The 27,436-nt window shown below is 50.7% G+C and overlaps 2 protein-coding genes across 7 annotated transcripts in view; one reads left to right on the top strand and one right to left on the bottom strand.

Moving 5' to 3' along the window:
• Nucleotides 1-4,639, top strand: part of Usp24 (ubiquitin specific peptidase 24) — a 125,450-nt gene extending 120,811 nt beyond the window's left edge. For all 5 annotated transcript variants that reach the window (XM_040757040.1, XM_040757043.1, XM_040757042.1 and 2 more), the window contains 3 exons: nt 952-1,038; nt 1,350-1,460; nt 2,048-4,639. In XM_040757040.1, coding sequence (XP_040612974.1) covers nt 952-1,038; nt 1,350-1,460; nt 2,048-2,110 — 261 coding nt within the window. In that variant the 3' untranslated portion in view covers nt 2,111-4,639. The remainder of the gene's footprint in view (nt 1-951; nt 1,039-1,349; nt 1,461-2,047) is intronic.
• A 1,000-nt stretch (nt 4,640-5,639) lies between these two features.
• Nucleotides 5,640-25,967, bottom strand: Pcsk9 (proprotein convertase subtilisin/kexin type 9). Of its 2 annotated transcripts, XM_040757045.1 has the most exons (13): nt 25,477-25,967; nt 22,160-22,351; nt 19,297-19,432; nt 17,449-17,582; nt 17,112-17,253; nt 13,350-13,546; nt 12,398-12,581; nt 11,358-11,531; nt 10,985-11,133; nt 10,264-10,441; nt 8,477-8,658; nt 7,896-7,974; nt 6,799-6,958 (listed from the first exon to the last, which is right to left on the bottom strand). In XM_040757045.1, the coding sequence occupies exons 1-13, from the start codon at nt 25,687-25,689 to the stop codon at nt 6,942-6,944; spliced, it is 1,977 nt and encodes a 658-aa protein (XP_040612979.1). In that variant the 5' UTR covers nt 25,690-25,967; the 3' UTR covers nt 6,799-6,941. The 2 variants fall into 2 exon arrangements, with proteins under 2 accessions (XP_040612978.1, XP_040612979.1); XM_040757044.1 differs by lacking the exon at nt 7,896-7,974 and having other exon boundaries at nt 5,640-6,958.
• Nucleotides 25,968-27,436: the final 1,469 nt, after the last annotated feature.

Here is a 27,436-nt window from a genome sequence, read left to right as displayed (position 1 = left end):
GCGTGCACATGCTTGTGAGTGCCCACAGAGACCAGAAGAGGGCATCGCATTCTCTAGACTTGGAAGTACTAGGATCCAAACTCAAGATTCTTGCAAGAGCAGCAGGTGCTCTTAACTATTGAGCCATCTCTCCAACTCCAAAGGGTTATTATTTAAGACACGTCCCCCAAGTGGATGACAGCCTACACATGCTATGTTTTTCTTTTAGATACATATATCTGTGATAAAGTTTAGTTGGGTATTAGGCACAGTAAGAGATTAACAATAATAATGATAAAATGGGGACAGAATACACTAGAAAAATGATAACAATATATTGTGATAAAAGGATCTTCTGGCTGGACCGACAGCCTCCAAAACAATACAGAGAAACCCTGTCTCATAAAAACCAAAAAAAAAAAAAAGGATCTTGTACTATACTGATGCTTCTTGCGGTGATGGGACAGGGTGGGATGTGTGGGTGAAGAGGTGACTGACATAAACAGTCTGACATAAGCCACATGACTGTTGTAATTCTGATGTGTTACCACTGGAGAGATCCGTACACCAGTAGATACATCGATGGGCAAATGGTTTATTTCTGGAGTGGAGCAGCGTGGGATAGTGCAGGGTTTCATCACAATACACAACTTAAAACTTAAGAATGACTTATTTTTAATATGTTTGGACCATGGTTGTTAACAAGCAGCAAAGTATGGAAAACACAGCCATGCATAAGGGGGGTACTGCTTACCTGTGTCTTAACTCCAGAGATTAAAAAAAGTTGGAGGCTGGCACTCTGATTAGGAAGCAGTGTCTTCCTGTTGGAAAGTAGGGAATGACCCCATGATCATTGAGGTGGTGGAAGTCTAGGCAGGCTTACTCCTCCGGCTCTTCGACTCTGGTGTGTAAGGTAAGAGCTGTGTGGTTGTTGGGACTTACTTGTCACCTCTGCTTGGTCTTTTATCCCAGATGTCAGAGCATTATTGGACTCCGCAGAGCAATGTCTCTAACGAAACCTCAACTGGAAAAACCTTTCAGCGAACCATCTCAGCTCAGGTGAGGGCTGTCTGCTCCAGCATGCTTTGAAACCCTTATACCAGGTTCTAGAAAGCACAACTCAAAGAAGGGGGGAGAGGGAGAAGTGGCCATTGGGTTTTTATATAAAAACAGTGAGCTCGTGTCCTCAGACTCAGTGGAAACAGGTTGTTTGCTGAGAAAAGCGCCGCTGGGGTTGGTCAGCAGGTCCCACAGGACGGGGGGTTGTGGGTGCTTCAGCAGCTATGGGAACGTATGCCAGATGTAACTGCAGTGTGGTTGCTACTCACGACCAGGCCCTAATTTGTCGTCTTATGTTTGAATCTCCACAGGACACATTAGCATATGCCACCGCTTTGTTGAATGAAAAAGAGCAATCAGGAAGCAGCAATGGGTCAGAGAGCAGTCCTGCCAATGAGAATGGAGAGAGACACTTGCAACAGGTATCTCTGGAGCCTGTCTTGACTGAAAGGGCAACATTTGCTCTTAAGCATTCCAAAGATCAAGAAAGAAGAGACCCTGCTTCAGAGTGGGGATAAACATAGGCCAGCTCAGCCCTAGTTCAGTCCCCAGGCATGGGATAGGTCTTCCAAAGTAATTATTAAAAATATAAACCAAGCGCTATCCATTTGATTACAGAACCTGATTGTAGACCCAGGAATGACCTAGCACAGGTAGTGCCTGACATAAAGTAAAGTGTCACTGGTGTCCAGCCCCTCTCTGCTTTTTCCCATTGCTCAGTTGGTCCTAATGTGAGTCTGGCTTTGTGGATGTAGAGAAGAAAGTGTAGCCTGAGGCCAGTCCAGTGGTTCTTTTAGGACTGAGTAAAACCATACAAATGCAAATGCTTTACTTAATCTTGAGTTGCCAGAAGTACTAGTTAGCATTGTGTTTTATTACCTTATAATAAACAGAACTAAGTTGTTCAGTAAGGATATACTTAAGTTACAGAACACAAGTTAGGAAGTCAGTGTGGAAAACTCTTGCCTAACTTTAATTGTAGGAACCTTAACTTGCTTTCTTTGCACAGGGTTCAGAATCTCCCATGATGATTGGTGAATTAAGAAGTGACCTTGATGATGTTGACCCTTAGAGCAGTGTGTCCAGATGGGATGCTCAGCACCTTTTAGAAACCAGAATCTCATCCTTGAAGCCCTTACAAGAGCCTGGAGTCCGAGCCTGGAGTCTGAGCCAGGAGTGTGATAGAGGACCATGTGTTCTGAAAGGAAGCCTTCTCTAGCCACTAGAAGGTTGGGAGCTGGTTGGCAGTGGAAGAATCGTGGCGTGTGGACCAGCTGTCCGAGGGTGTACGTGTGTACTGACACATCATTTTAGGAAACAGCTGGTGGCAAACTTGTGATACATGAGCATAGGAGTGAGGATGAAGTTTGGTAAAGCTATGGCTTTCTCTGACATGGGGGGTGGGGGAACCCTTTGGTTTTTATATTTTTAGGTATGTGAGGGAAAATTTTTAATCTGCAGTAACATTGAATAGGAATATCCAATTTAGAATAATGTAAAGATATGTGGTAAAAATCCCTTCCATTGTAAAATAGTAATTGAATCCAGTTTACACAGACCTTTGTATTTAATATGTCTCCCTCTTTGTACAGAATTTCTGGTTTTGTCTGTTTAAGAGCCCTTGGCATAATCTTAGATCTTGACGACATGTTAGTAGTATCAGAAATTGTGGCATTATTAAGCTCTTTAAGGTATTTTCTGATTCAAGATTGAAAAGAGCAATAATAAATTTAAAACAAAACAAAAAGCTGTGTTCTCTAGAAGTATAGGGTGCATTCTCTGACATCAATCACTGAAAAGTGATTGATTGTTCCCAAAATAAAATTTTAAAACAGCAAAATTAAAAGCACTTTATAATTTTATTGAGTTTGGACTTCATGAAATTATCTTTTTAATGTTCGGAGACATATTGAATAAACTAGTCTTAAGTCATGTGATCTGCAATCATTTGTTGTAAACATAATTCCTGTGGCCCTTGTATTGATTGTATGTTGAGTTAAGTACCTAGGCTGGGAGCTGCTGCTTTGTAAGATTAATCCTAATTTTACTGCAGAGAAAGAATTCAAGACTTTGTTTCTCCTTGATGTGACTGATACTGAAAAGGCAAGATTTAAAACTTACTTTCTCTGAAATAACTAAAAGAATAATTAGACACCATCCATTTAGTTGTGTTTGCCAACATGGCATCAGTCACTCATTCCAGACTGGGATTACACAGCCCTTTCCTGTGTTCTTTTCATTTTGTATTTTGAGTTGCTCAGTTTCAGCCCTGTTTCGCTTCAGTTACATGTTCTGCCTTATTTTCCACTTGCCTCGGGAAGTGCCAGGCTGCCACTGTCAGCTAGATTTGCCAAGTCAGAGAGGCACGGCCAGCCCCTAAGTGCCTTTTGGTTGCTTTTGCATTGTGGGGACACGTGGCAGGCAGGTGGCATTCCCTGCTGTGCTTCAGGGGCCCTTCACTGTTGAGCTGTAGCTGGCTTCAGTTGTAGGTTCTGTGGCCTTGCCACAGGCCAGTGCCAACTTTGGTCAGACTCACAAAGATGAAGGGCCAGCACGTAAGAGCAGAGCTGTGTCCTCGGGGAAACAGAGGCAAGTGGCAGATCTGGTCTGGTTCTGGTGTTCTTACAGTTTTTTGAATGTGAGGGTCTAAAATTGATTTTGAATACCTGAACACCCATGTCCCATTGTTTCCCTTCCCGATTCATCATCTCTTCACACCCATGCTTGCAGAAAGATTGTGTGGGACATGCATTGAAATGCTGGCGATGATACCTAGTGGGATATCATTGCCAGCAACTGCACTCAGGAGCCCGAATTCAGGAGTGAAATTGCCACTTCTAGTCAGTTCCCTTATTTCCTATGGAAACAACGCCTTCCTTCCTCCCTGCGCCTGCTGTCCTCACATACAGCTGCATCAGGATCGTCAGCACTGCTCACTTTGGTCCATCTTCTTCTCCTGTTGCTGCCTGCATTGAGCATCTTTTCCATGTTACCGTAACCACTTGATTCCAACAGCTGCAGTCCACTAACCTACTGAGGACTTTTTTAAACGTAGTACCACAAAGTGACAATTATGGCAGGCTTGCCTTGGAAGAGTTGTCATTTTTACTGCCAATTTTTGGATGAAGATGTTTTTATAATCTTTTACAGTGGTCTGCAATCAAGCAGGAATTGCACAATTGACTCAACGCTGTGTGTTCTCAAGAAGCTCCTGCAGTCCAGGCTGACCTCAGGACTGATATCCTGCTCCTAAGGCATCCTGGGACAGACAGATGAGCCTCCCACAGGCAGCGTGCCTGTAGCTCCCCAGGTGGACTCTAATGGTTGCCAACAGCTAGTAGCCGTAAAACCCAGAGCTTGAGCCACCAGACTCACCTGGCTTGCCCCACCCTCCCTGCTAACACCGAGGCGTGTGCAGCGTCTTTTGAGCTTGGAACAAGCAGACTGGAATTTTCCTCTGCTACCTCTTGTGTACAAAATCTTGTTTATAAAATTTCAAAAGGAAGTAGATTAACTAGGGAAGACTCTGGATTCTAAATTGGTTCATGTGTGGTGGAGTTCTTAGCTTCTAAGAGTAGGAAATAAATTTTTCAAAAATGTAGTTGGGGTCTCGCAGACATTTTTTCTGAATGTCAGGCTGGGGCTGTGGGAAGGACACTGGGGAGCAGAGTAGGTGTACTTGCTTCTTTCCTAGTGCCTTGCACTGACTCAGGGTGAGGGCCGCACTGCAGTCGGGGGCCGTGTCCTCCCTGCCTTCTCTGGCCTTTGGTTCCAGGATCTCTGTGCACAGTTTGGACAGGGAGAGCAATCTCGGGCTCAGGGCCCGTAGCCTCAGCTTTGAGTTGTATAAGCTAAGTTTCTTGCTCTGGTCAGCCATTACTGGTGGCCTACATTGTTCACACAGGTCCCGTCCCTTTTACTACATCTACCTCTTCCTGCAGGATAAGCTTTCCTCCAAATTCTTGGTGACTACCTGACAACTGTCTGAGGAGCCAGCTGTCCAGTTGTGGCTGTCTAACCAGCATATGGCCCTTTGCTCTGTAGGGACAGGCAGAGATCTCAACTGTGCTGAAAGCACACGTGCCTGTGCAGTGGCTCTGTGGGCAAACACCATTCTGACATTTGAGCATTAGCATCTGTCAGCTAATGTGCTTTCCACACACGACACTATGTTCAGAGAGCAATCAGGAGATCTTTGGTAGATCCATTTGTTATATGAACTATATAGAGGTAGGCTTTACTTAAGACAGTGCCACCAAGAGGTCCTACAATGCATGAGTGGGATATTTGCACACTGCGCACTGGAAAGAGACCTGAGAGCATGCTTCATTTCAAATCAGAAGCAACCATGGTCTGCAGAAACTCATGAGCAAGCGAGTCCACAAAGACTGCACCTGCCGCTGGGTGGGGAAGGATGACAGGAGTTGGGAGCTGGATGTAGGCACGAGCCACAAAGAATCGAGAGTGCGGAAGGGAATGAGGTTTTCCGAAGTACGGGGACTCAGAGGAGTCAGGAAACTACAGGAGAGCATTCCCCGTCCCAGGCCTGTGCACCCCACCACCCAGCAGATAGTCACGCTTCTTAAGCAGGCAGCCTCTTAGACAGTCAAGTGCAGGCAGTCACAGCTGCTTTTATTTTAAAAACTCACTACATAATAAAAACGCTACAAAACCCAGAATAAATATCGAGTTACAAAAGCAATACAGGTTGGGAAAGCTTACTATTAGACAGCAGAAGAGGCCAAAGGATAGAGGTGTTCTTGTCAGCCTGTGTAGTCTTAATACAGTCAGCCCTCTGTTACTCCTCCATTCTCCACACAGTCCATGTGAGTGGGGCTCAGGCAACCATGGGAAGTGCCTGTGCCTTAAGGAGTGGTCCAGAAACAAGCTGTGAGCCATAGACTGCCCTCTGCCTCGTTTGTTTCAGAGATAGGGTGCCTGGCCTGGTACTGCCAAGAGGCATGGGTTCAGAGCCAGCCACTCTGGATTTATGTCCTGATACCACTGGCTGTGTGACACTCACTTCTGGTCCTGTCTCCTTCCTCCATAAAGTGAGGCTTCCAGTCTTTACTGTGCAGGGTAGTAGAGGGGATGGGGTGAGGTGGGTTAAGCACTGTGTGGCTCTCAATGAAAAGTCAGCTGGGAGCTGACAGCCAGTTACCCTGAGCAAGGCCAAAGCCTGGGGTGCAACAGATGAGGACATCTGAAAGATGCAGACATGACCGCACAGCTGGATCCACCCCTGGCTAGATCATCACCACCCCTAGAGGTGTGCAGAACTGATCTGAATTTAATCAGGGAGCCCAAAATAGTGTCTCCGGGGTGAGCAGGCTGTAAGGGGTCCCAGCAGCTCTCACACTCCATTACCCAGTCTGGCACTTGGTCTGTGAACCTCCAAGGGTCTCCCTTATCACCTTCCTACAGGACAAATATACCCTGGAGGCCTGAGGCCCGAATGCTACCTTTGCAACAAGTGCCCACAGGAGCAGCTGGCCTGAGGCGACCACCTCATAACCTTTGATGGCAGAGTGCCAAAGCACAGGCCCCACCATGAGGGAGGGGCTCCCTACACATAAACCAGGAGGGGGTATCCAGGATGAGACATCAAGTTCTCCCAGGCAGATTCTCTCCACCATGGCCAGCTACAGGAGAGCCAGGCAGGTATATCTGAACCCAGCGCAGGCACCATCCCTGCCAGAGACTGTCACTGGTGAACCCAGGAGGCCTTTGCTGAAGGCCGGTTCCGGCAGCAGATGGCAGCAGCTACTGTGGCTTCCTCACCGGTCCTGCCTGCTGTGTCAGTGACTCGGCTTCTTGCCACACAGGTGTTGTCCACGGCGTAGGCCCCCAGAGTAATGAATGCCCCAGGGAGGACATTGCATCCAGTCAGGGTCCAGCCTGCCTCACAGGCCACGGTGACCTGCCAGAGTCCAGACGAAGAAAGCTTGTGACTGGAACTTGTGGGCTGTCCAAGCTCCACTGCCTCTCAGACCCAGGCCACACTGTACCCAATACTAACCAACACACATTCCCTCTGGGGCAGACATCTAACTTGGCCTCCCTCATCCTCAGAGCCTTCCATCCCATTTAATGGCAACTCCAGCTGTTCAGATGCTTAACAGAAACCTCAAACCCATCCTTCCTCCTCACCCACACCCATCTCCACATCTGCAGCACCTCCCCCACAGCCACCCCAACCTAGTCCCTCACCTCCTAGGCCTGGACGGGTGCATGTTCCCTGCCACCTCTCCACAGCTGAGCAACTGTGTGCCTGGTCAACCCCCATTCAGAGCACACTCAACCTTACGTGGCTGCATCTCTCAGCAATCCCTAAGGCCTGGCTGGCCCTGTAGCCCACCATCCTTTCTATACACTTCTGAGACGCACCCTGCCCTACTGGCCCAGATGATGCTGTCACTCAAGGCATTGCTGTCACCCCTCTTGGCCTCGGCTGTTTCCTCTGCCAGAAGCATTGTCCCTGGAGAAGGCCCCATCCCAAGGGGGTCTCAACCCACCACTCTTCCTGTCCCATTTTCCTCCTTCTTAAGCCCTTGTACTCTGTAACTCTGTTGACTGTCTTCTCCCACCAGATGGATCCTCCTGGTGGGCTAAGCAGGAACCCCTGCCCAGGTTATTTCTCAAGGACCGGGAGTGGGGAGCCAGCCTGTCTGGGTACCTGTGCTCACTGGTAAAGTGGAACTGAGGCTCCCCTCACTGAGGCAGCTTCTAACCTCACTCTGCCCCCCACCCCGGAGCTATGTAACGGAGGGGCACTCCTGCCTCGGGCTCCGAAAGGCCAGCTGTCAGGCCTCGAGCCCTCTTCCCAGGACTCCTTCCCTCCCTCAACCTTCACTTACTCAGCTGTCCCTCTGTCACATCTGCACTGCTCGGTGTCCAAACGCTGCACAGCCCCTGCCCCAGCTGCCTCCCAGCAGCCTTAATAATGACAAGATGAGAAAGCACTCAGACACTGTACGTTTCTCTCCCACTTGCCATGGCCAGGCATGCTTCCAAAGAGAAGCAGAGTAGGCAATGAGCCTTGCTTCTCTGGACAAGCAAAACCAGCCCTGCCTGCCATGCACAAACACACATGCTGTACATACAACAGCAAAAGCTGCCTGGCTCAGACACCCCCTACCCTAACACGTAATAGCATGGAGCAAAACCAGCCCTGCCTGCCATGCACAAACACGCATGCTGTTCATACAACAGCAAAAGCTGCCTGGCTCAGACACCCCCTACCCTAACACGTAATAGCATGGGGCAAAACCAGCCCTGCCTGCCATGCACAAACACACGCATGCTGTACATACAATAGCAAGAGCTGCCTGGCTCAGCCACCCCCTACCCTGACATAATAGCATGGGGCACCACCAACAGGACAGATGGCAGTCACCCCACAAGACCCAGGTACCCAGCCACCTCCAAGCCCTTTCACCTGCTCTGCAGGACCTGAGATCCCATGTTCCTTGATTTTGCACTCCAGTCCTGGGGCATGGCAGCAGGAAGCATGGACACTGGCCTCACGGTGGCCAGTGCACTGGCCAGGCTGATGTCTGGACCTTAGCACAGCCAGCGGTTGGACACCAATGCCTTCCACCTCCCAGTGAAGGCTGCAGCCTAGAACAGAGGACATCCAGGTCAGCCACTCGAATTTTGTAGACCTCCTGTCTTTCTGTAGACCCCAACTGAATGCTACTTCAGCTCAGAATAGAGTAGATGCTGGCTTGAGCAACAGGATTCCTGGATCCTCACTTCTGCCACTGGCCATCTGAGTGGCCTTGGCAGAACCATTCAACCTCTTGGATCCCTACTTTCTTAAGAAAAAATGTGGTCTTTCCATCCAGAGGAGGGAACTGGGGATGGGACAGGGCTCCACAGTCTGAGGTGCTCCCTCAGAGCCTCAGTCCCTTCCATCAAAAATTAAGGTGTGAGCCCAGGTCTGCCAGGGACACCTAGGGACTCCTGCTGGTCTCGGGAGTAAGGGATACCACCAGCTACAAAACCATGGATAGTGGTCACTCAGCCATATCAAGCTTAAGAAAAATGTGGTCTCAGCATATAACCTACACATGACAAAGACTGCACGTTGCGGTGTTAGGGACTAAGAGTACTGTGTCCAGCCGGGCGGTGGTGGCACACGCCTTTAATCCCAGCACTCAGGAGGCAGAGGCAGGTGGATCTCTGTGAGTTCGAGGCCGGTCTGGACCGACAGCCTCCAAAACATTACAGAGAAACCCTGTCTCGTAAAACCAAAAAAAAAAAAAAAAAAAAAAAAAAAAAAAGAGTACTGTGTCCTAGCTACAGGACCTCAGTAGAGACACTCCTCCTGGAGGGACAGTTCCCTTAGCTGGTGAGCGGAGTTCTGCTAGGCTGCAGATAGAGAAGGCCACAGACTTCCGCTGCTCCAAACATAACCTGGACTTAGCTGTTGACACTCCCAAATCCAAGACAGAGCCCAATACAGAAGCGCGACCAACAGGGCTGGGACCCTTGCCCTCGTCCAGTCTGCAGCCACACGCTAGGCTCGTCTGCCCTCTGCAGATCCGTTCCTTGCTAGAGCTCTGCCCACCCCACCCTTCACTCTGGAACCTTCAGTGGCTCCCCAGCCTGTAGTCCACTGGAACCTGCCCCTGAGGGAGCAGTGACTTCCCACGCCTTCATGCTTTCTCTAAAGTCCTCCATCCATACAGGACTGCTCAGCCTCCTGCCCTGAGAGCCACCTTCCCCTAATGGCATTCAAGGTCTTCACTGGGGTTTCTACTACTTGCCTGAGAATGTTTCTGACAGTGGCCATTAATGCTCCCTAGCCCAGAGGCAGGGCAGTGATGACAAGTATAGCTAAGGTACCTTATCCCAGCACCAGGCTGCATGCCTGACATAGACTCTTGCACTTGATCATGAGGAGAGCCAAGCACAGGGCTGATCAAGAGCTTGATCCCACTGCTGAGTGCCAGGATTCAAGCGGAAGTTACCCCTTTGGAGACAGGCCTCAGAGCATTCCCTTCGATGGCACTAGGCACCTGCCATCTACCTCACCCTGCCATTATCACCCCTGAGGAGGCAATGCCTCCATCCCTCTCTTGTAGAAGAAAGCTAAGGAGAAATATCATCTCCCTACACAGAGGCCAGCTTAAAAAGGGCCCTGGGTCCCAGGATCTAGAGGACCAGGCTCCAGCACTTAACAAACATGGGCCTTTCTCCTGGCTTGGACTGGACTCCTACCTGTGAGGACATGGTCCTTCTGGTGGCAGTGGGCGTGGGTCTCCAGGCTAGTTCTGGCTGCAGGAGTGGTGTGGATGCTACAGTTTGCACGAGGAAGCAGGCAGCACCTAGCAACAGCGTAGACTCCTTCACCCCCAAATGCATTGAGGGCCTTGCAGACCTGCTGGGTCCCTGCGGCCTGAGGGCCATAGGAAAACAACCAGTAAGAAAGGATACAGGACTGGCGCAAAGGTACACAGGTACCTGGTTGGGACCCTTGGTGCCTCAGCATCACCATTACCTGCCCTGCTCTAGAGACCACGAGCTCGCACAGGCTCGCACCAAGACAAGATTGTTCCATCTCCAGGTAGCCCCATCGTCAAATTTCCAGACACAAGTGGAGACATTGGGTGGTTGACATACCAGCCCCAACCCCAGCCTGGGAAGCATCACAGGAGCTGTCCCTAGGACTTGGCCCACCCTCCAACCAAACTCAGTGTCACACAGCATCTGCATGCCCCACACCTCAACTGCAGAGCCACAGGCCAACACAGTGAAGCAGTTCCACTACAAGGCTCTGGCTGTATGCCTAGTGGGCACTGCCCTTCCTGGACATAGCTCTCTGACCACACCCGTAAGCTGGAAATGGGAACTAGATGACGACTCAGGGACCAGCCAGCTGCAGCTGCTGAGGCCTGAGACGGGCGGGAGACAGACAGACACATAATCAGGGCCAGAGCACCTCAATCCGATCACCCCTTCGCCTCCCGCTCCTGGAGAAGCTGGAACAACTCAGCAGTTCCTCTCCTGGGGCACAGCGGGCTGTAGCAGTAGCTGCCCGGGTGGGCCCTGAGTGTGCCGACCACACCGTCCGGCAGAGCAGCTGCCCACCTGCAACAAGGCCTAGATGAGTAGGATCTTGGGATGTTAGGGAAAGCCTCAGTTGATGGCAGGACAGAAGGAGCTTCAAGCTCACTGTTTTCCCCTGGAAATGCATCAGGAAAATGTCATCAAGCCTTTTCAGAGCCTCCGCCCTTAAAATGTAGCTAAGGAAAGAAAGCCCTCTTGTGAGGACCAGGAAAGAGACAGCATGGCCTGTCTACCACCCTGCTCACCTGTCCCATGAGTGCTGGGGGGCAGCGTGGCCACCAGGTTGGGGGTCAGCACCCGCTGGTCCTCAGGGAACCAGGCCATGTTGATGGCATCTTTGGTAGAGAAGTGGATCAGCCTCTGCCGCAGCTCAGTCAAGGTGAGTTCCGGCTCCAGAGTCAGCATCATGGCTACAATGCCTGGGGGTGCAGAGTTAGAGAAGGTGGTGGCCTGGCCCTCCTTCCCAACCATAGGACTCCTGCCCTGGTGCCCATGAAGAACAAATGCATGCATGCACACACACACACACACACACACACACACACACACACATTTCATGCACAGTCATTTCATGCATGTACACAGACAAAACCTGTTCATCTGAAAATACAAGCACGTGCAATCCCTCACTTGGTGAAAATCAGGTAAGAAGGCATCCCCTCCTGCCTGCACGACTCAGAAACTGCAGGTGTTTGCTAGGTGATGCCATCCACCAAACCCCACATCAAACTTCCCTTCTCCAGGGAGGCTTCCCTGCACCCCAGGCTGCACAGGTACCTCCATGGGGTTCCCTCTAAGAAAGTCCTGGCTACTTTCTGTTCCATTGGTTTGTGCACCCTTCCCTGGTACACCCGGTGTTCTTCAGGACATTGTGATAATTTGACTCTTAAATTTCGCCCCACGCCCCCCAAAAAACCTCTATGTTGAAGGCTTAGTCACTGGAGGAGACAGAACCCTTAGAAGGCGGGTCCTAACAGAAACAGGTCAGTGGGTGTGTGCCTTTCCTCTCTGCTTTCCAGCCACGTGGGGGGAGCGGTTTTGCTCTACCACACACCCCCACAGTGGCATGCCCTGAAATAAAGGTGTCAAGTGACCGTGGGCTGACCCTTCCAAAGCCACGAGTCAAACTAAACACCTCGTCCTCTTCAGACACTGTACCACACCGACAGAAAGCTACTCACCACACACATCACCTGGTCACCCTCACATCTGCCCTCAGGTCAAGGTACAGTCCCTGCTGTTTGTCAAAGGGCCCTGGTGGCAGGATGGTGCAGTGGCCACTCACCAGCCACATGAGCGGCAGCCTGTGATGTCCCACTCTGTGACATGAAGCATGCGCTACAGTCACTGGAGGCACCAATGATGTCTTTCCCGGGAGCAAAGAGGTCCACACAGCGTCCAAAGTTGGTCCCCAAGGTCCCCAGGGTGACTGGCTGGTCCTGGACATCGGTGGCCCCAACTGTGATGACCTGACAAGGTGAAGAGGCGGGCGACGAGGATCAGGGCCACAATGGGGCAGGAAGACCTTGCCCCTGGGCTAGCCAAGTCCAACTTGTGTCCCACCGAAATGCCATCTCTTGTGAGAATCGCAGCTCCTCAGGAGGAACACTGGCATTTTTTAGCCTTGGCCAGGGCTCCCCACCATGTGCCAGACCCCACTCCTGATCCCCTGTGGAGCCCATGTTTAGAGTAGAGACTGAGTAGGGGTGGCTCCTCTATCAAGCAGGCATGGTACTGCGTAGAACAGCCAAGATGGAGGAGACATGCTGGGCCTCGGCAGTGTTAAATTCAGCATCTTGGTAAGCCCTGACGGTCAGGGAGGGCAGCCTGGGTTATACAAAGCCTTGAACCCGGACAGGGGCCTCCCACTTTTGCCCTCCTAGCATTGATAGTCCACTGCATAGCAGATGGCCTGCAGGCGTCCTCCAGATGAGGACGAACCCACTAGACTGTCAGCTCCTCCAGGGTGGCCCCTCCGAGGACACACCTGCCTCAGTCCTGGTGGATATTCTGATGGTCATTACATGAGGTCTTTGGGGCTCCCAGTCTCACTAGGGTCAGTTACGGATGAGAGCTGGGCAGTGGGAAGAGAGGTTAAGGGATCGGACAGGACAGTGAGTTGGGGTGAAGAGGGCATGAGTCCCACCAGGGTCCCACTTGGGAGCTCTAACCACTTTCAGCTCAGTCAGCAAAGGGACCGTCTTCCCTTTGTTCCAGGGGAAAGCACTGGCACCTACCTCTGGAGCAGAAGCTGGGGAGTAGAGGCAGGCATCGTCCCGGAAGTTGCCAGCTGCAGCAACCAACACTACCCCAGTTCTGGCCAGGTGCTGGCAGGCGGTGTTGAGGACCCGGCTATACCTGCCCGCCAGGGGCAGCAGCACCACTTGTGGTCCTGAAGGCTGCATTAGCTGGCTTTTCCAAATAAACTCCAGGCCTGAAAGAAAAAAGTCCAGGTCTCCTGGAGAGGTGTGCTTTCCTCTTCTAGTTCCTTCCCTCGGGTGGATCACTTTGTGGTAGTTGAGTGTCCTAACGTTTAACCAAAGCTATCTGGTTGCCGCCTTGAAAGTATTTTTATATACGACTGACATTTAAATCATTTACTCACTTTCTTTGAGTAAAGTGGATGACTTCCACACCATTGGTGGGCCTTGTCCAATCTATTGAATGCCTTGAGAGAAAAAGACTGAGTCCCTAAAGGATTCTGGCCCTAGATATAAATTTAGACTCAATATTGAAGGAGCTGAGTGTTCTCCAGAACTAGATGGTAAGACATTATTGCAGGATGTGATGGCTATTCTTGGCTGTCAACTTGACTGCATCTGGAATTAACTAAAACCCAAAAATGGAGAGCACACTGTGAGGGATTTTTTTTTTGGTTAATTCGAAGTGGAAAGTTCTACTTATAATCCAGATATTCGAAGCAGAAAGACACACCTTTAATCCAGATCTTTTTTTTTTTTTTTGGTTTTTTGAGACAGGGTTTCTCTGTATTGTTTTGGAGGCTGTCCTGGAACTCGCTCTGTAGACCAGGCTGGCCTCAAACTCACAGGGATCGACCTGCCTCTGCCTCCCGAGTGCTGGGATTAAAAGCGTGCACCACCAACGCCTGGCTTAATCCAGATCTTTTAAATTGGAAAATCCCACCTCTAATCTGGGCCACCCCTTCTGCTGGAAGCCTTTGTAAGGACATTGAAGAGGGGAGCATTTGGGTTTTGCCTGCTTGCTCTCGTCTTACTAGCAAGTCCATTCCCTCACTGGCATTACAGTCTACTTCTTTGGGATTCCGGCATAGAGTGAGGACCAGCTGAGACATCCAGCCCCATGGACTGAGCAGCTACTGGATTCTTTTGACTTTCTGTTCATAGCTAACCACTGTTGGTTAGCTGGACCTGTAAGTCATTCTTACAGGTCCTCTATGTGTACACAGAGAGATTCATTCTATAGGTTACTCTAGAGAAGCCTAACTAGTGTACAGGACATAGAGAAATCAAGCTAGAACTGAGTTGGAAGTTTCCTCCCTGCTGCCTACCTCTTACAGCTGAAGGATGCTATGCAGGCTGGTGAAAGAGAAAAGTCTACAGCCTTACCCAGAAGTAAGCCCTGTGAGTACAATGCCAATCTGCCTAGCAACACATGTACACTGGTGCAATAATGGTTTGACTACCATGAGGGTAACCAACCACTTTCTGATTGGACTTGAGACCCACAGACGGGGATTTATACCTGGTACTGTAAACCTGGTCAGACCACCATAGCTGGGAAGGTCATAGGCCCTAAAGGGAAGCCACTACTGTTGTTTTGCTAAATAGTCATATTGCCAAACTGCTTTGTAAGTATTTCTGCTGATGCCCACAGATTTGTGCTACTCTCAGTCTTGGTCAGAGAAGCTTACTTCTGAACTGGACAGAAGCTAACGCAGAAACTCATGACTGGCCAAAGTACTGAGAATAAGTGACTATGAGTGTTCAGCCATAACAGGACACCCTTGTCAACCCCCTCTCCTACAGGGCTCAAGGAACACCATAGAAGAGGGGTAAGAAAGAGTATAAGAGCCAGGGCATGGAAGGAGTGTTTGGAATATGATCCTCTGAACACGACAAGATCATTGCACTCATGGACTTAACAGTAGCCATGGACACCCCACAAGATGGGTAACACTATCATGGATGGCAGGGGGGTTCATGAAGCCCCACACTTCCCTAAGGAGCTACTAGCAGATAATGGCATCTGGGGTAAAGGCCATCATTTTCTTCAGTGACCACTCTTAAAGTGGGTCATCATCCAGTAAATACCCCACACTCATGCTCATGCTAGCGACAGCAATGAAACTCAGTGCGTCACAAAACAAACTCAAAAACAAAAGGCATGAAAATAGAAGGGAGATTTGTTGGAAAGAAGAGGGAGCTCATCATGGGGGGTAGATAACAGGGGGCAAAATAACCAAAATATACGCATAAATGAATTTGTCAAACAAATAACAAATTTTTAAAAAACTAGCTTTAAAAAGGAAACATTTTCTCCACCTTTAACTTCTTCACATCAGCTTCTCAGGGAACCTAAATATGCTAACCAAACTTTGTTTTACTCCTTTCCAGAAAATTCCCAGTCCTCCAGAAATGAGAGCGCCTCCTCGGCATCCTTCAGGCTTCACAAACCTCCACCTCCCTCTGAGGCCTGCCCAGAGACACCTCCCCACACTTAGAGTTTTGCACCCAAAACAGTCAGACACCACCCCAGCACCCACTCACAAGCTGCCAATCCATCCTCTATAAAACAGGAACAAATGCTGTCTATATTGTCTCAGGAGTTAAAGATGGGATATTTCTATACACTGGAGGGGCCTGGAGGAGGGGAGCGCTCTTCCACAAGAAGCTTTCCAGAGGCTGTAGCCTGGCCTGGTAAGAACTTCCAGGGAACGAGGAGTCTCTTTTTACACAGTGGCCTTCGGGTGGCAAGCTGGACTGGAGTTAGTCCATAAGGGGGTGGACAGGCACAAGAGGTCACTGATGGGACGGAGGCTATTGATTCAAATGTGTGTCAATGGACTGTGCTCTGAAGTCCCAGGCCTGGGGCCGGAAAGATGACTCAGTGATCAAGAACATGTGATGCTCTTGAAGAGCACCCACGTTCAGTTCCCAGCATCTACATGGTAGCTCACAACCCGTTCCAGAGGATCTGACCCCCTGTTTGGACCCCTGTGGGCACCAGGTATGTCCCTCGTACACATACATACATGCAGGCAAAACAGTCATGCTCGTAAAATTAAATAAATAAATGACAACTGAAGTCCCAGGCAGGGCTCATAGGCCAAGCTGGTTCCCATATGCTGCCTAGACCAGCTCAAGGCCAACATCTGACTGGTTGATCTGTTCCTTCCCCGAAGGCTGTAGGCCCTGGCCAAGTGACTCTCTCTGGCTGTGATTACTTACTGGCTGTTGAGCAACCATCTCGTGCCAGCTTCAGGCTTGTATGCCACGCCTTGCATCGCAAGCCCAGCACAATGAGATACAATAAGCCCATGTTCCCTCACTCCCTCTCTGCTACCTATATACCAAAGTGCTAGCCCTCTGGGTACCCACTGGAGTGGATTGATTAACCTGCAGAAGGCTGGAAAGATCTGTTGCAGTTCCTCCACCAAGTGCATGCCCTGGCTTTGGTGGTAAGCACACAGACGGGAAAAGATGGCTTCTACCACCTCAGGACTTTGCAAGCCTAATGCAGCATGATTAAAAAAACAACAACAACAACAAAAACCCAGCACTGTAAAGGTCCTGAGTAGGGAACAGTGAAGAACTGTAGAAGAGCACTCACCCAGAGACCCACCTGGAATGAGCCCTGTCACCCCCCAAGCCTCAGTTTCCCCCCTGCATTCTTGACCTCTGGGACCACGTCAACTCTCTCGCCCTAAACTGTAGCAGAGACCACCTAACTGTGAGCCCTCGGCTCCTGCTGAGCTTTGCCTGCCTTCGCACAGAGGGTAAACCCAGAGTGCCACTCACCTGTGAGGATGCCGCTGACTATGCCCTTTCCTTGACAGTTCAGCACACGCAGACCGTGCAGGATGGTGCCCTTGGCCACACCAGCATCTCGGCCGCTGACCACGCCTGCCAGATGGGTGCCATGGCTGTCACACTTGCTTGCCTGCTCAATCAACACAGGGATCATGTGAGACGACTCTAGTCACCTCATGATATATTATCAGATGCCTGGACAGACTTGACGCCCCACCCACAAGCGGCAGGGAAGGTCAAACAGTGCCGATATGATGCCCCAGGGTGGGTGGGGGATGGACCCTCTGCCCACCTCTGAGAGGAAGTGAGAGTCTGAGGCACTGACCTGCCTGTGGAAGCGTGTCCCGTCCTCCTCAGGCACACTGTTGAAGTCAGTGACGGTGACCCTGCCCTCAATTTCCCGATGGTCACTCTGGATGCTGGTATCTAAGAGATACACCTCTACCTGGCCACTTCCACCTTCCCGTGGCAGCATTGGTGGGAGGGGAGAGAAGAGTCATGGAGTTAAGGTTACTGCTCATGTCCTGAGCTGTCTGCCACCCTGCATGTTAGACAGCTCGTGGGAACCCCCCAAACTCCTTGCAAACTGCATGCTACCGTATCTACAAGGAATGAGGCACAGAGAGCAGGGAGCTGTCCAGTGCCTGCAGCTGGCAAATGACAGCCAGGAGGTGAACTGAGCTATCAGCTCCATGTGAGACAACAACAGGGACATTCAGAGCATACTATTCTGCTATAAAGTAAACCGATCTCCCAAGCATAAGCCTCTACAGCCCACCGAGGCAAGGGCTGAAAAGACAGAAACTAACAGGGCTGCCTGGCATCCTGGCTGGCACATTCCCAGAGAGGAAACTGAGACTCTGAGACCACACATTCTCCTCCTGGGGCCAGGTAAGCCCATAGTTATTTCTTCTCCCCTGAGGTCTGGTGGGAGCTCAGTGCAGGAAGCTCACTGTGAGCCTGACACCTGCGCCTTCCATCCCTGAGTGAGATTCCCCAAGAAACAGGCACAAGGCAGGCATGAGCACTGCATGAGACAATGGGGCGGGGGGGGGGGGGCGGGGAGCCTGTGGGGGCAGCACATGTCTGCTTCCTATGGAAGGAGAATGGAGGAAAGGAAGGAGGAGCCCAAGGCTGCAGCCACTCTCAAAGTTTCTCAACCTGGGGGACTAGAGAGATGGTTCAATGGCTGAGAGCATTAGTTGCTCTTGGAGAGGACATAGGCTCTGTTCCCAGCACCCACATGGTGGCCAACAACTATCTATAACCCCAGTTCCAGAGGACCCAATGCCCTCTTCGAGCCTCTGCGGGCACTGCATGTATATGGTGCATATGCAAACATTCAGACAAAACACTTATACACATAAAATAAAAATGAATCTTTAGAAAGATTCTCATCCTGGGCTGGGGATACAGTTAAGTCTTAGCAGGCCTTATGCCAACCTCAGTGTCTAGAAGGTATGGTAAAGGAGCCGGACAAGTGTCCCAAAGGAGAGCTCTGTGACCACCCCCAGGGGCACTCTGGCTGGTTGGGTGCAGCCTAAGAAGTTCAGACACTCCCAGCTCCCAGGCTTCACGGATCTCCCCTGATCCATGCCCCATCTATTTAAGCCACAGATTAACCTTCCTTGCATACCAGAAGCTCCACAGGGGACAGACACTTCAGACTCCACAGAACCTGATCCTTCGCCAAAGCGGGTACCCTTCAGGTACTCAGTGTCACTCACAGTCCTACCAGACCCAAGTCACCTTCCTCCATGTCTGAAAACAAGACACACTAGGCAGAGGAGACCCAGCGGCAGATGCAGGGAACCTCCAGCAGTCTGATGGCACTGGAGGTAGGGGACAAGGTGAGCTGGGAGACTAGCTATCTAGGTGGGCAGCTGATGGGGTCTGTCCCAGTCTACAGGGCTGGGTATCCCAAGGCAGGTTTAGTCTCTTTCCAGAGAGAAGTGAAGAAGCGTGAGGGGCCTATCCAGATTGGAGGGATGAAATCAACAAGGACGAGAAGCTGGAGGGAGGAGGGAGGGTCATTTAGGGGCAGATTCTTGCATTCTGCATGGAGCACTGCAGAGAGGACAGATGAGGTCAGTGCAGACTCTGGAGCACTAGCAAGTGGGGGATGAGGGGGAGGGGGCGGGCAGAGCAAAGCCAGAAGAGGCTGGAGGCTTACTGGGGACCTTCCTGGAGGAGCTGTATTCCTGGGCCTGGCGCCCGGCTGGGATAATCCGATCCAGGTTCCAGGGGATGCTCTGGGCGAAGACAAGGGAGTCTTCCTCGATGTACTTCACGTGGGGCAACTTCAGGGCCTACAGAAGCCAGAGAGTCATAGCACTTAGCTTCAAAAGCCCCTCAGCTAACAGCAGCTCACAAGAGCTCCATCTGAGCTAACTGCTGCCCACATCTCCACTGAGCCCCTGCCCACATTATCCCAAAGTATCTCCTCTGGGGCCCAGAAGACAGACCAGGGGGCAGTGTCCTCCTCCTCCTCCTCCTATCTGGTCAGGGAACACAGTGCTCTGTAAGTCCAGGAGCTGAACACATATGACTGGTCAGAAGGATTCTGGGCTCCTCATCTTGCGTGGGAATCAGGTGGTCAGGAATCTTAGTGCCCAAACTTCACACTGAAACCAGGACAGCAGTGCTAGCCTTATGTGTCTGCCTCCATCCCTGTCCTTCCCACTGACCACAGCACCGGATTCCCAGGCCTCGGGTGTGTTCAGCTACCAGGAGGCGTCCACACCAGTGTGATAGCGAGGGGGCCGGTACCCTGCTCCTTAACCCAGGCTCACAGCAGCCACATCCTCAGGTAACGTGCTATTCCTCCATGCTGCAGCATCCTCTCTTCATCCTCCCCGCCTGGAGGCCCAAGAGACCTTGGTGCCTCAGTATCCCCGGGGCTCCCTGACCTACCCTCTGAGAGTTTCATTACTTAACATCTGCGTAAACACTCCACATTCAGCTGTTAGCACCTGTGTGTAATACAAGAATTCCAGAAGCAGAGTTGGGGAAACATGAGTTTGAGGCCAGCTTGAACTACAGAGCCTGACACTGTCTCAACCTATCCCGGTACAAAAAGTATTCCACATTCTCCAGTCCTTAGATGATGGCGACCATCACCACATCTGACTTACAGACAGTCCTTGGAGATGGAGAGACCTGCTCTAAGTTAAACAAACTAGTGGGGCACTGAGCTGGCTATATCACCCTTTGAGGAGCCAAGGCTCAACTTCCCAGGCAAATTCTGTGGCTTCCTGTATAGAGCCCTTATCAGCAGGCACCTGCCTGCCACCTGGTACTTCTGGTGTCTTATTCATCTCCCATTGTGCTGAGCACACAGCACCAGCTACTGCTCTGGAATCAAACTGGGCAGTCTCCACCTTTGCCGTAAGCTTGATGGAAAGGCTCAAGGCTGTCATTGTCATCTGCAGTCACAGAAGATTTTTTTGAAGCGCACAGCAGACAGAAGGAAGGCACTGACTTGATGTTCTCCTTCATTTTGGCCCTGGCTATGCCCCATTGGTGCCCCACAGTCAGTTAGTCACAAGATGTTAAGTCACTTTAAACCCCTGGGCAGCAGTGACCGGAGACCAGGAGACTGGCTGCGTGCACAGTGCATACTGGGGGCCTGGGCAAGGCCCCAAGTCCTGGGACCTAAGTGTGTGCAGGAGGCTGTTGCACCCGGTGGGGAAGGGCACTGGCATGCAGACGAGAATCTGGATGACATCATGAGGAGAAGAGCAGGGAGGGAGGGCAATAGCTTGCATCCCTTTCACCTCCTTCAGCAAAGAAAGGTGCAGCACTCAGGAGCGATGGAGAAGAAGTCTCTGACACCTTGAATTCCAGCAGAGGCCAGTGAATCTCTGTATTAGAGGCCAGCCTGGTCTACAGGACAAGTTCCAGGACAGTCAGAAACCCTTTCTTTAAAAAAATACAAGAAGTACAAAGAGTTCATGTCTCAGGCCTTGTGCCCATAGATTCTCACAGGCAATGAAAAACCAGACAAGGGTACTGGCAGGCATGCCAAGGGTGGGGACCAAGCTCTGCAGCAAGCTGTCTTGTGTTCCTTTCTGTCCTCTGATGAATGTAGACATTGCCGTGAGCCTTTATCATTTATTACAGAAGTAGCAATTAATATTCTAGCTATCAACTCCAGAATAGTTGTTACTATGGATTTGGCTGTATATAGACTATATACTGGGTGCTTTATATTCTCAACTATGCCCCAGAGAAAGGGAATTCCTTCTTACGGGGGCATCAGCAGCAAGAGCTGCAGTCTCCAGATCTCACACTACATAGCCTTAGTTTGTCCCTGTGATATAACTCTGAGAAGTCCCCTTTAATGAGTCAACAGCATGTGTTGCAAGTCACATCTCCTCTGAGACTAAGTCTGCCAAGATGTGTTGCAAGTCAGCTCCAGGGAAGAGACATGAGGCACCCGCTTTTCCCAAAACCCTACTCGCCTGAGAGATATGCGTGCCCTATTGTCAGAGAGTTGTTAAATGTGCCTGTGGGTATAAAAACGAGAAGCCTTGTGGGATCAAAGAACTTTTAGAAGAAGGAACTTTGGGAAACTTTTTAGAAGGAAACATGAGAGAATTTTTTGGAAGGAACTTTTAGATCTTAGGAGAGCTTTAAGAGAGCTCTTAGAGAAAGAACTTTTGAGGAGAGAGCTGTTAGAGAGAAATCTTAGAGAGAGCTTTTGAGAGAGCGCTTTTGGGAAGAACATTTTTGAAGAATGAAGATCCATGAGAGGAACATGTGTGTAAACTGGTTTATTTCCTTTCCGCTCTCAAATCAGAACTTTTAGCAACCCTTATCTGCTGGCTGTAAGCCTCCTCTCTGAACCCCTGATGAGGCATAGCACTGGGACACAGTCAAGGTTACAAGGGAACCAGGAACCGCCAGTTGTGACCCAGGAAGAGTTCATAGGTACTCACTGATCCTGACTCTCAGTAGTGGTCACACTAAGGTCTAAACATGGAAATGGAAGCCTGTCCTTCCTGGGAAGTCCCACACCCAAGAGGGTAGCTCACCAGGTCCAATAGGTCACTGCTCATCTTCACCACAAAGGCAGGTAAGAAGTCATAGAAGATATGCTGAATCTTGATGACATAGCCTCGGCGGGCAGCCTGGGTCTGCAGGCGATGCATGGTTTGTTCAATATGCACCCACTGGGCCTCTTCTGCCAGCATCACTATGTAGGTGCCTGGCACCCTCCAGGCCTCCTGGTCCCCAGGGAGAAAGAGAAGCAGAGGACATGAGAGCTCCAGTGGCCCCATAGTGACCCAGTGTATATAGCACGCATATAACAGACTTTCCCACATTATTTTGTGTGAGCTGTGTTCCGATAGAGTTTCATTTAGTTCCCTGGGAGGAATGTCTCCACCTGCCCAAGGAATGCCTCAGGAAAGATCTTCCCTCTCCCCTCCTCAGCAATGTAGCTTAGTGCATTTGGACATGAGACCTTCTGTCTCCGGAGCACATCTGGTGAGAGTAAGAATTAATATGTGTATTTTTCCATGCTTTCTCGGTCTCTGCTTTGAACCATCTAAATAAACACTCCACAAAAGCCTGGCAAAAGGCTCTCGTGGAGCCTGGAGGTCCCCGGTTCTGATGAACCTCGAGTTGCACTAGTCAATCATTGGAAGATTGAAACACGTGGCACCAAAACATTATGGAATCTAATGAGATTTATACGGTTCTGGTAGCACAGAGGGAGCCCACTCCAAGACACCAGAGTGATCATGAGGTAAACCAAAAACAAAAGAGATGACCATATGTGCTTATTGTACACAGTGAAGCATGAGGTAGAGGGGGCATGGAAAAAAACAGATTTCTATGACCTCTCAGAATATATGGACACACACTGTGTTACTGGCCGCCACCATAGGGTACATTGCACATAAAGCAATAGAAAGATGTTTCGCGTTATTTTAAACAAGCACATGGGCGAGGTGAGCCCATTAAATGCCTGACCCTTTTAATCTAAGTAATTAAGCCTTTGCAAACTATTCCTGTCCTACCAGTACAGGAGAAACCCCTTCTGACAGAAAGAAGGACCTTGTAGATGAGCCTTGACTGAAACTCCAGCTCCCCCTCGCTTACACTTCCGATTCTTCTGATTCAGAAGACAAAATGTTCCCTGCTAGCTCCTCCTCTGTTTCCCTATAAGATGATGCTTTTGCATTATCCTGGGAGAGCCAGTTAGCTCAAAAGGAAGAATCCTTAGGCAGACCTAATCTTGCCTTTGTAGCTCCGGTGCATTTCCAACCCCTTGAGGGAAGAGTTGGTGTTCTTCCTCAGTGGGGATATATACAAAGTATGAGCCTATTCCCTTCCCTATAGGACACTTGAGGGTTCTGAACATGACATGTCCTCATCTGAAGCTATGTCACCATATACTCTGAAATTGTTGAGTGGGATTGCTGAACAGGCCACCTTGTACCCCATGCCTGGGACATGCTGGCCAGGAGTTGTTTGAAACCTGCTAATTCAGGACTTGGTGGCATAAAAGACAGTTAACCAATCATCATAAAAATCAATGCTAATCCTGTAAAGGGAAGGAACCAAATCATGAAACACTGGTTCCCCCAGCTAAGCAATTATTTGTGTTACTGTGGTGTATGCGTTTTCAAACTTGGCAGTCAGCAGGGAGGGTAGGCGTGGAGCACACTTGGCAGCCTCCATACCACAGCCAGCTCTCTAGGGAATCCACTAAGGCCTGAACACTCGGCTGACTCTCCCTTCCTAGCCACATGTCTGTGTTCAGTGACTCCTTTCCCACCAAGCACTTCAGACTCCCCTCTAACAGCAGCCCAGGGAGAAAAGCCAAAGGCTTTAGACCTTAATCCCACTTCCAGTGTTTACTATCCAACCTCTGATGTTTACTGGCCTTTCATCACTCAACCTCTTCAACCCCCAGACATCTCTTGTGTTACAGGGTCCATGATACACCTGCAGGGATGCTTGAGAGAGATGAGTTTGGTCAACACTGAGCTGGGTGCTTGGGAAATGGAGGCAGAAGAGATGAAGGAAGGGAGCAAAATGACACCCCCAGACAGGGGGAAGGGTTAAGAGTGAGGCTGCAGGAACCTTCCACAGAGCCTTGCCGCCTAAAGGCTGAAGCCTGATCTGGGTGCTCCTCCTTGACTTCTACTTTAACCCATTCTGTGCCTTCACCGCCAACATCACTGCACACGTGCCTTTGACTCTGGCCAGAGAAGCCCAGTCCTCAGGGTTAACTGGACTTGGAGATTCAGACTTCACTTGGATTTTACAAAGGCAGGAGTGGGCAATGAGGAGTCAGCCCTGGGGTCAATGCAGCAAATGTCTGGACGGTCACATTCACACTGATGGAATGGGCTGAAGAGTCAGATCAGGTCCAGTTTACCATATCTCATATCTCATATCTCAGAAGATAGTGAAGGGGCTATAGTGAACCTTATTCCTCCTCTGCCTCCCCCAGCTCCGTTCATTCATCCATGGCACTTCCTCTCTAGAAGAAAACCCCAGTGGCACCTTCACTCATTTTTTAAAAAATTACATATACAGTGTTCTGTCTGCATGTCAGAAGAGGACACCAGATCCCATTACAGATGGCTGTGAGCCACCATGTGGTTGCTGGGAATTGAACTCAGGACCTCTGGAAGAGCAGCCAGTGCTCTTAACCTCTGAGCCATCTCTCCAGCCCCACCTTCACTCATTCTCTGAGCTCCTAGTTATACTTCAAAGCTCCATCTAGATGCCCTCTGCCCAATGAAAAGCTACACAATTGGAAGGGTCCTCTGCAACAGAATCAGAGTTTTCCTGGAGGCCAGGGGTGCATCAAAAATTGAATTAAAATTCCTGGCCAAAATTATTTTCATTCTTCCCTGAGAAAATTAACTTGGAAAAAATGGCTTCACCTCATTCAGGAGCTTCCCGTGGCCCAGAGTCAGGGACAGATATGCCCAGGAAGCTTACCCCACCCACTCACTCACCCACCGGTGCCCCAAGTCATTCAGCTCTGACACCCTTTCCCCAGTACAAGGCCCGTTGAGAAAGATGTACCACTACAGTTCTCAGCCTCCCCATGTCCCCAGCCACCTTCCCTAGGAGGACACCCTCTCCTCATGACCGCACTAGTAACTCCCTCCCCGCCCCACACCTTAAAAACTAAGGTTTTAGCACAAGACCTCCCCTATCCACCCCACCACTCTGCCACAGATGTATTTGCATGTTAGGTCTTGCCTCCCGCACCCCAGGGCTGCACTCTGAGACCACCAAGCGCCTGGATGAGCAGAGAAGACCCTCGGAGAACACCATCCCAACCCCGAACCGACACCATTGCCTAGCATCCTTCAGCCCGCACCTCGGGGCAACGGTGGAAAGCGGCGGTGGCCCCTTGCGGGGCCTCATCGGTCTCATCGGCCAGGCCATCGTCCTGGGACTGGAGGGTTAGCATCAGCTCTTCGTATTCGGCGTCCTCGTCCTGGGCACTGGCGCCCATGTAGCGCAGTAACAGCAACAGCAACAGCAGTGGCGACAGAAGCCACCGCGGCCTCGCAGAGCAGCTGGTACCCATCGGGGAGAGGTACTCGCGGCGGTGGGAAGGGTACCGGGCTCAGGGACTGCGGGCAGTGATGTCCCTGAGGCACCATGCACCCGCTCAGCCCTCCAGTCTCACGCCGCAGTTCGTGCGATCACGTGGGGTCGAAAGCCTTCTAGGGTGTGGGTGCCGGACGCCTGGGGGCCGGGAGATCACGCCACCCCAAGCCCCATCGGAAGATCCTCTCTGATTAAACATTAATCGGGCCCAGGACACTAAAGGATCGGGTTTCCGGCCTCGCCCTCCCCAGACAGCGTCAAATGACACGCAAGGTGAAAACAAAACCCCAAATCCTAATTGGGCTGCAAACCGGCCGGCCACACCTCCCCGCTCCCTCATCCTCAGCCTGGGTGCCAAGTCAGAGCCACGCTGAACCCACCTCTTCAGTGTTTCCAGGGTCTGCCAGCCCCCCCTTACTTCTCCCTCCCGCCAACAATATTAACTAACTTCCTCTGGACCGCCCTCCTCCCCCGACCCATGACCTTAGCCATGTCGGATACGGAATCCTCACTGCCCACTGACTTCTCTCTACTTGTCTAAACTTTGTACTCCATACAGCCTGGGTCCCCTCCCTGGCCTCCACCCCTCTGCTCCCATAGCCTACCGAGAGAAACTGGTTCCAGCTACACTCCTCTCCAGGGACATTGCTACAATGACTCCACATTTAAAGCCTCAAAGTTGCCAAACTCCACTGCAAGTACAAGCTGCGGGATCCAAAGATTCAGTCAGTGTCTGTTTGGAGTTTGGGTTTGGTTTGTTTGCTTGCTTTTTTTTTTTTTTAACACTGTAGCCAAGAACTCAATGGAGCAAGCTTCCAGTGAACACCGACCGCCTGCTGCACAGGAGATGCTAAGCGGAGCCTGTCGCTCTCACATCATGACAGGTGCCTCAGAGGGAAGGCACAAGGCCAGGCTCTGCTTCCAAGTGGCTTCAGGATAGTAGTCCGCAGCCGCTCAGCAGTGAACCCAGGTCCTGGAGTCCGAGGCAGCTGTCCTTTCCACCTTTGTCTTTGTCTCACACCAGACTCCACTGGAGGAAGCTGGTGGCATCCCTTTGTTCTGTTTCTTTATCCCCCACCAAACAGCCCATCCTTGCAGGAAAATGAGCTTATTCACATTTACTCAGAGATGGCTGGAGACCCTCTGCCTTGCTTCGCAGAACCAGACTTTGGCCAGCATCCTCACCAAGGCTACCTGCACCAAATCCCCCAGCTAGCCTTTCTCACGCTCCTTCTGGGAGACCAGGCTTCTCACCCTTCAAGACCAACCAGTGGATGACAAGGCTGTACACAGAGCATCTTCACGAATGCCCAAGACAGTATGCTGTGTGTGCGCGCATGTACATGCATGTGGGGGGGGGATGCGGAAAGGGGAAGGTTGGTGGGTACCCTGTGCTCTGTGACAGATGGGACCAGAGGAGCAGTCATGTCTTGTCTCACATGCTCCACTGCATTCTCCAGTGGGTGGGGAGGATACCTAGCCCGGTGCCTGCCACTTAGCTGAGTTTTCATCCCTCATTAATTATCCACTCACCATAGGGACCCAAGAGATCCCCCCCTTTCAGATCCAACCCCTAGTCCCCTCTGGTCACCAGTGTGTGGCCCTGCCTCCCAAATGTGAACTGGGAAGTTTTCCCTCCCACTCCTGAAATCATAGTTATAGGTTCAAGAATGTCCACTCAATGCCCAGCCTTGACCCTACTTAGGGGACTGGTTTGATAAACA

The sequence above is a fragment of the Mesocricetus auratus genome, unplaced genomic scaffold (genome assembly GCF_017639785.1).
Source record: "Mesocricetus auratus isolate SY011 unplaced genomic scaffold, BCM_Maur_2.0 Super-Scaffold_100014, whole genome shotgun sequence".
NCBI lineage: Eukaryota > Metazoa > Chordata > Mammalia > Rodentia > Cricetidae > Mesocricetus > Mesocricetus auratus.
Note: the sequence above shows the minus strand (reverse complement) of the source record. Positions and strands in the feature narration are given on the sequence as shown.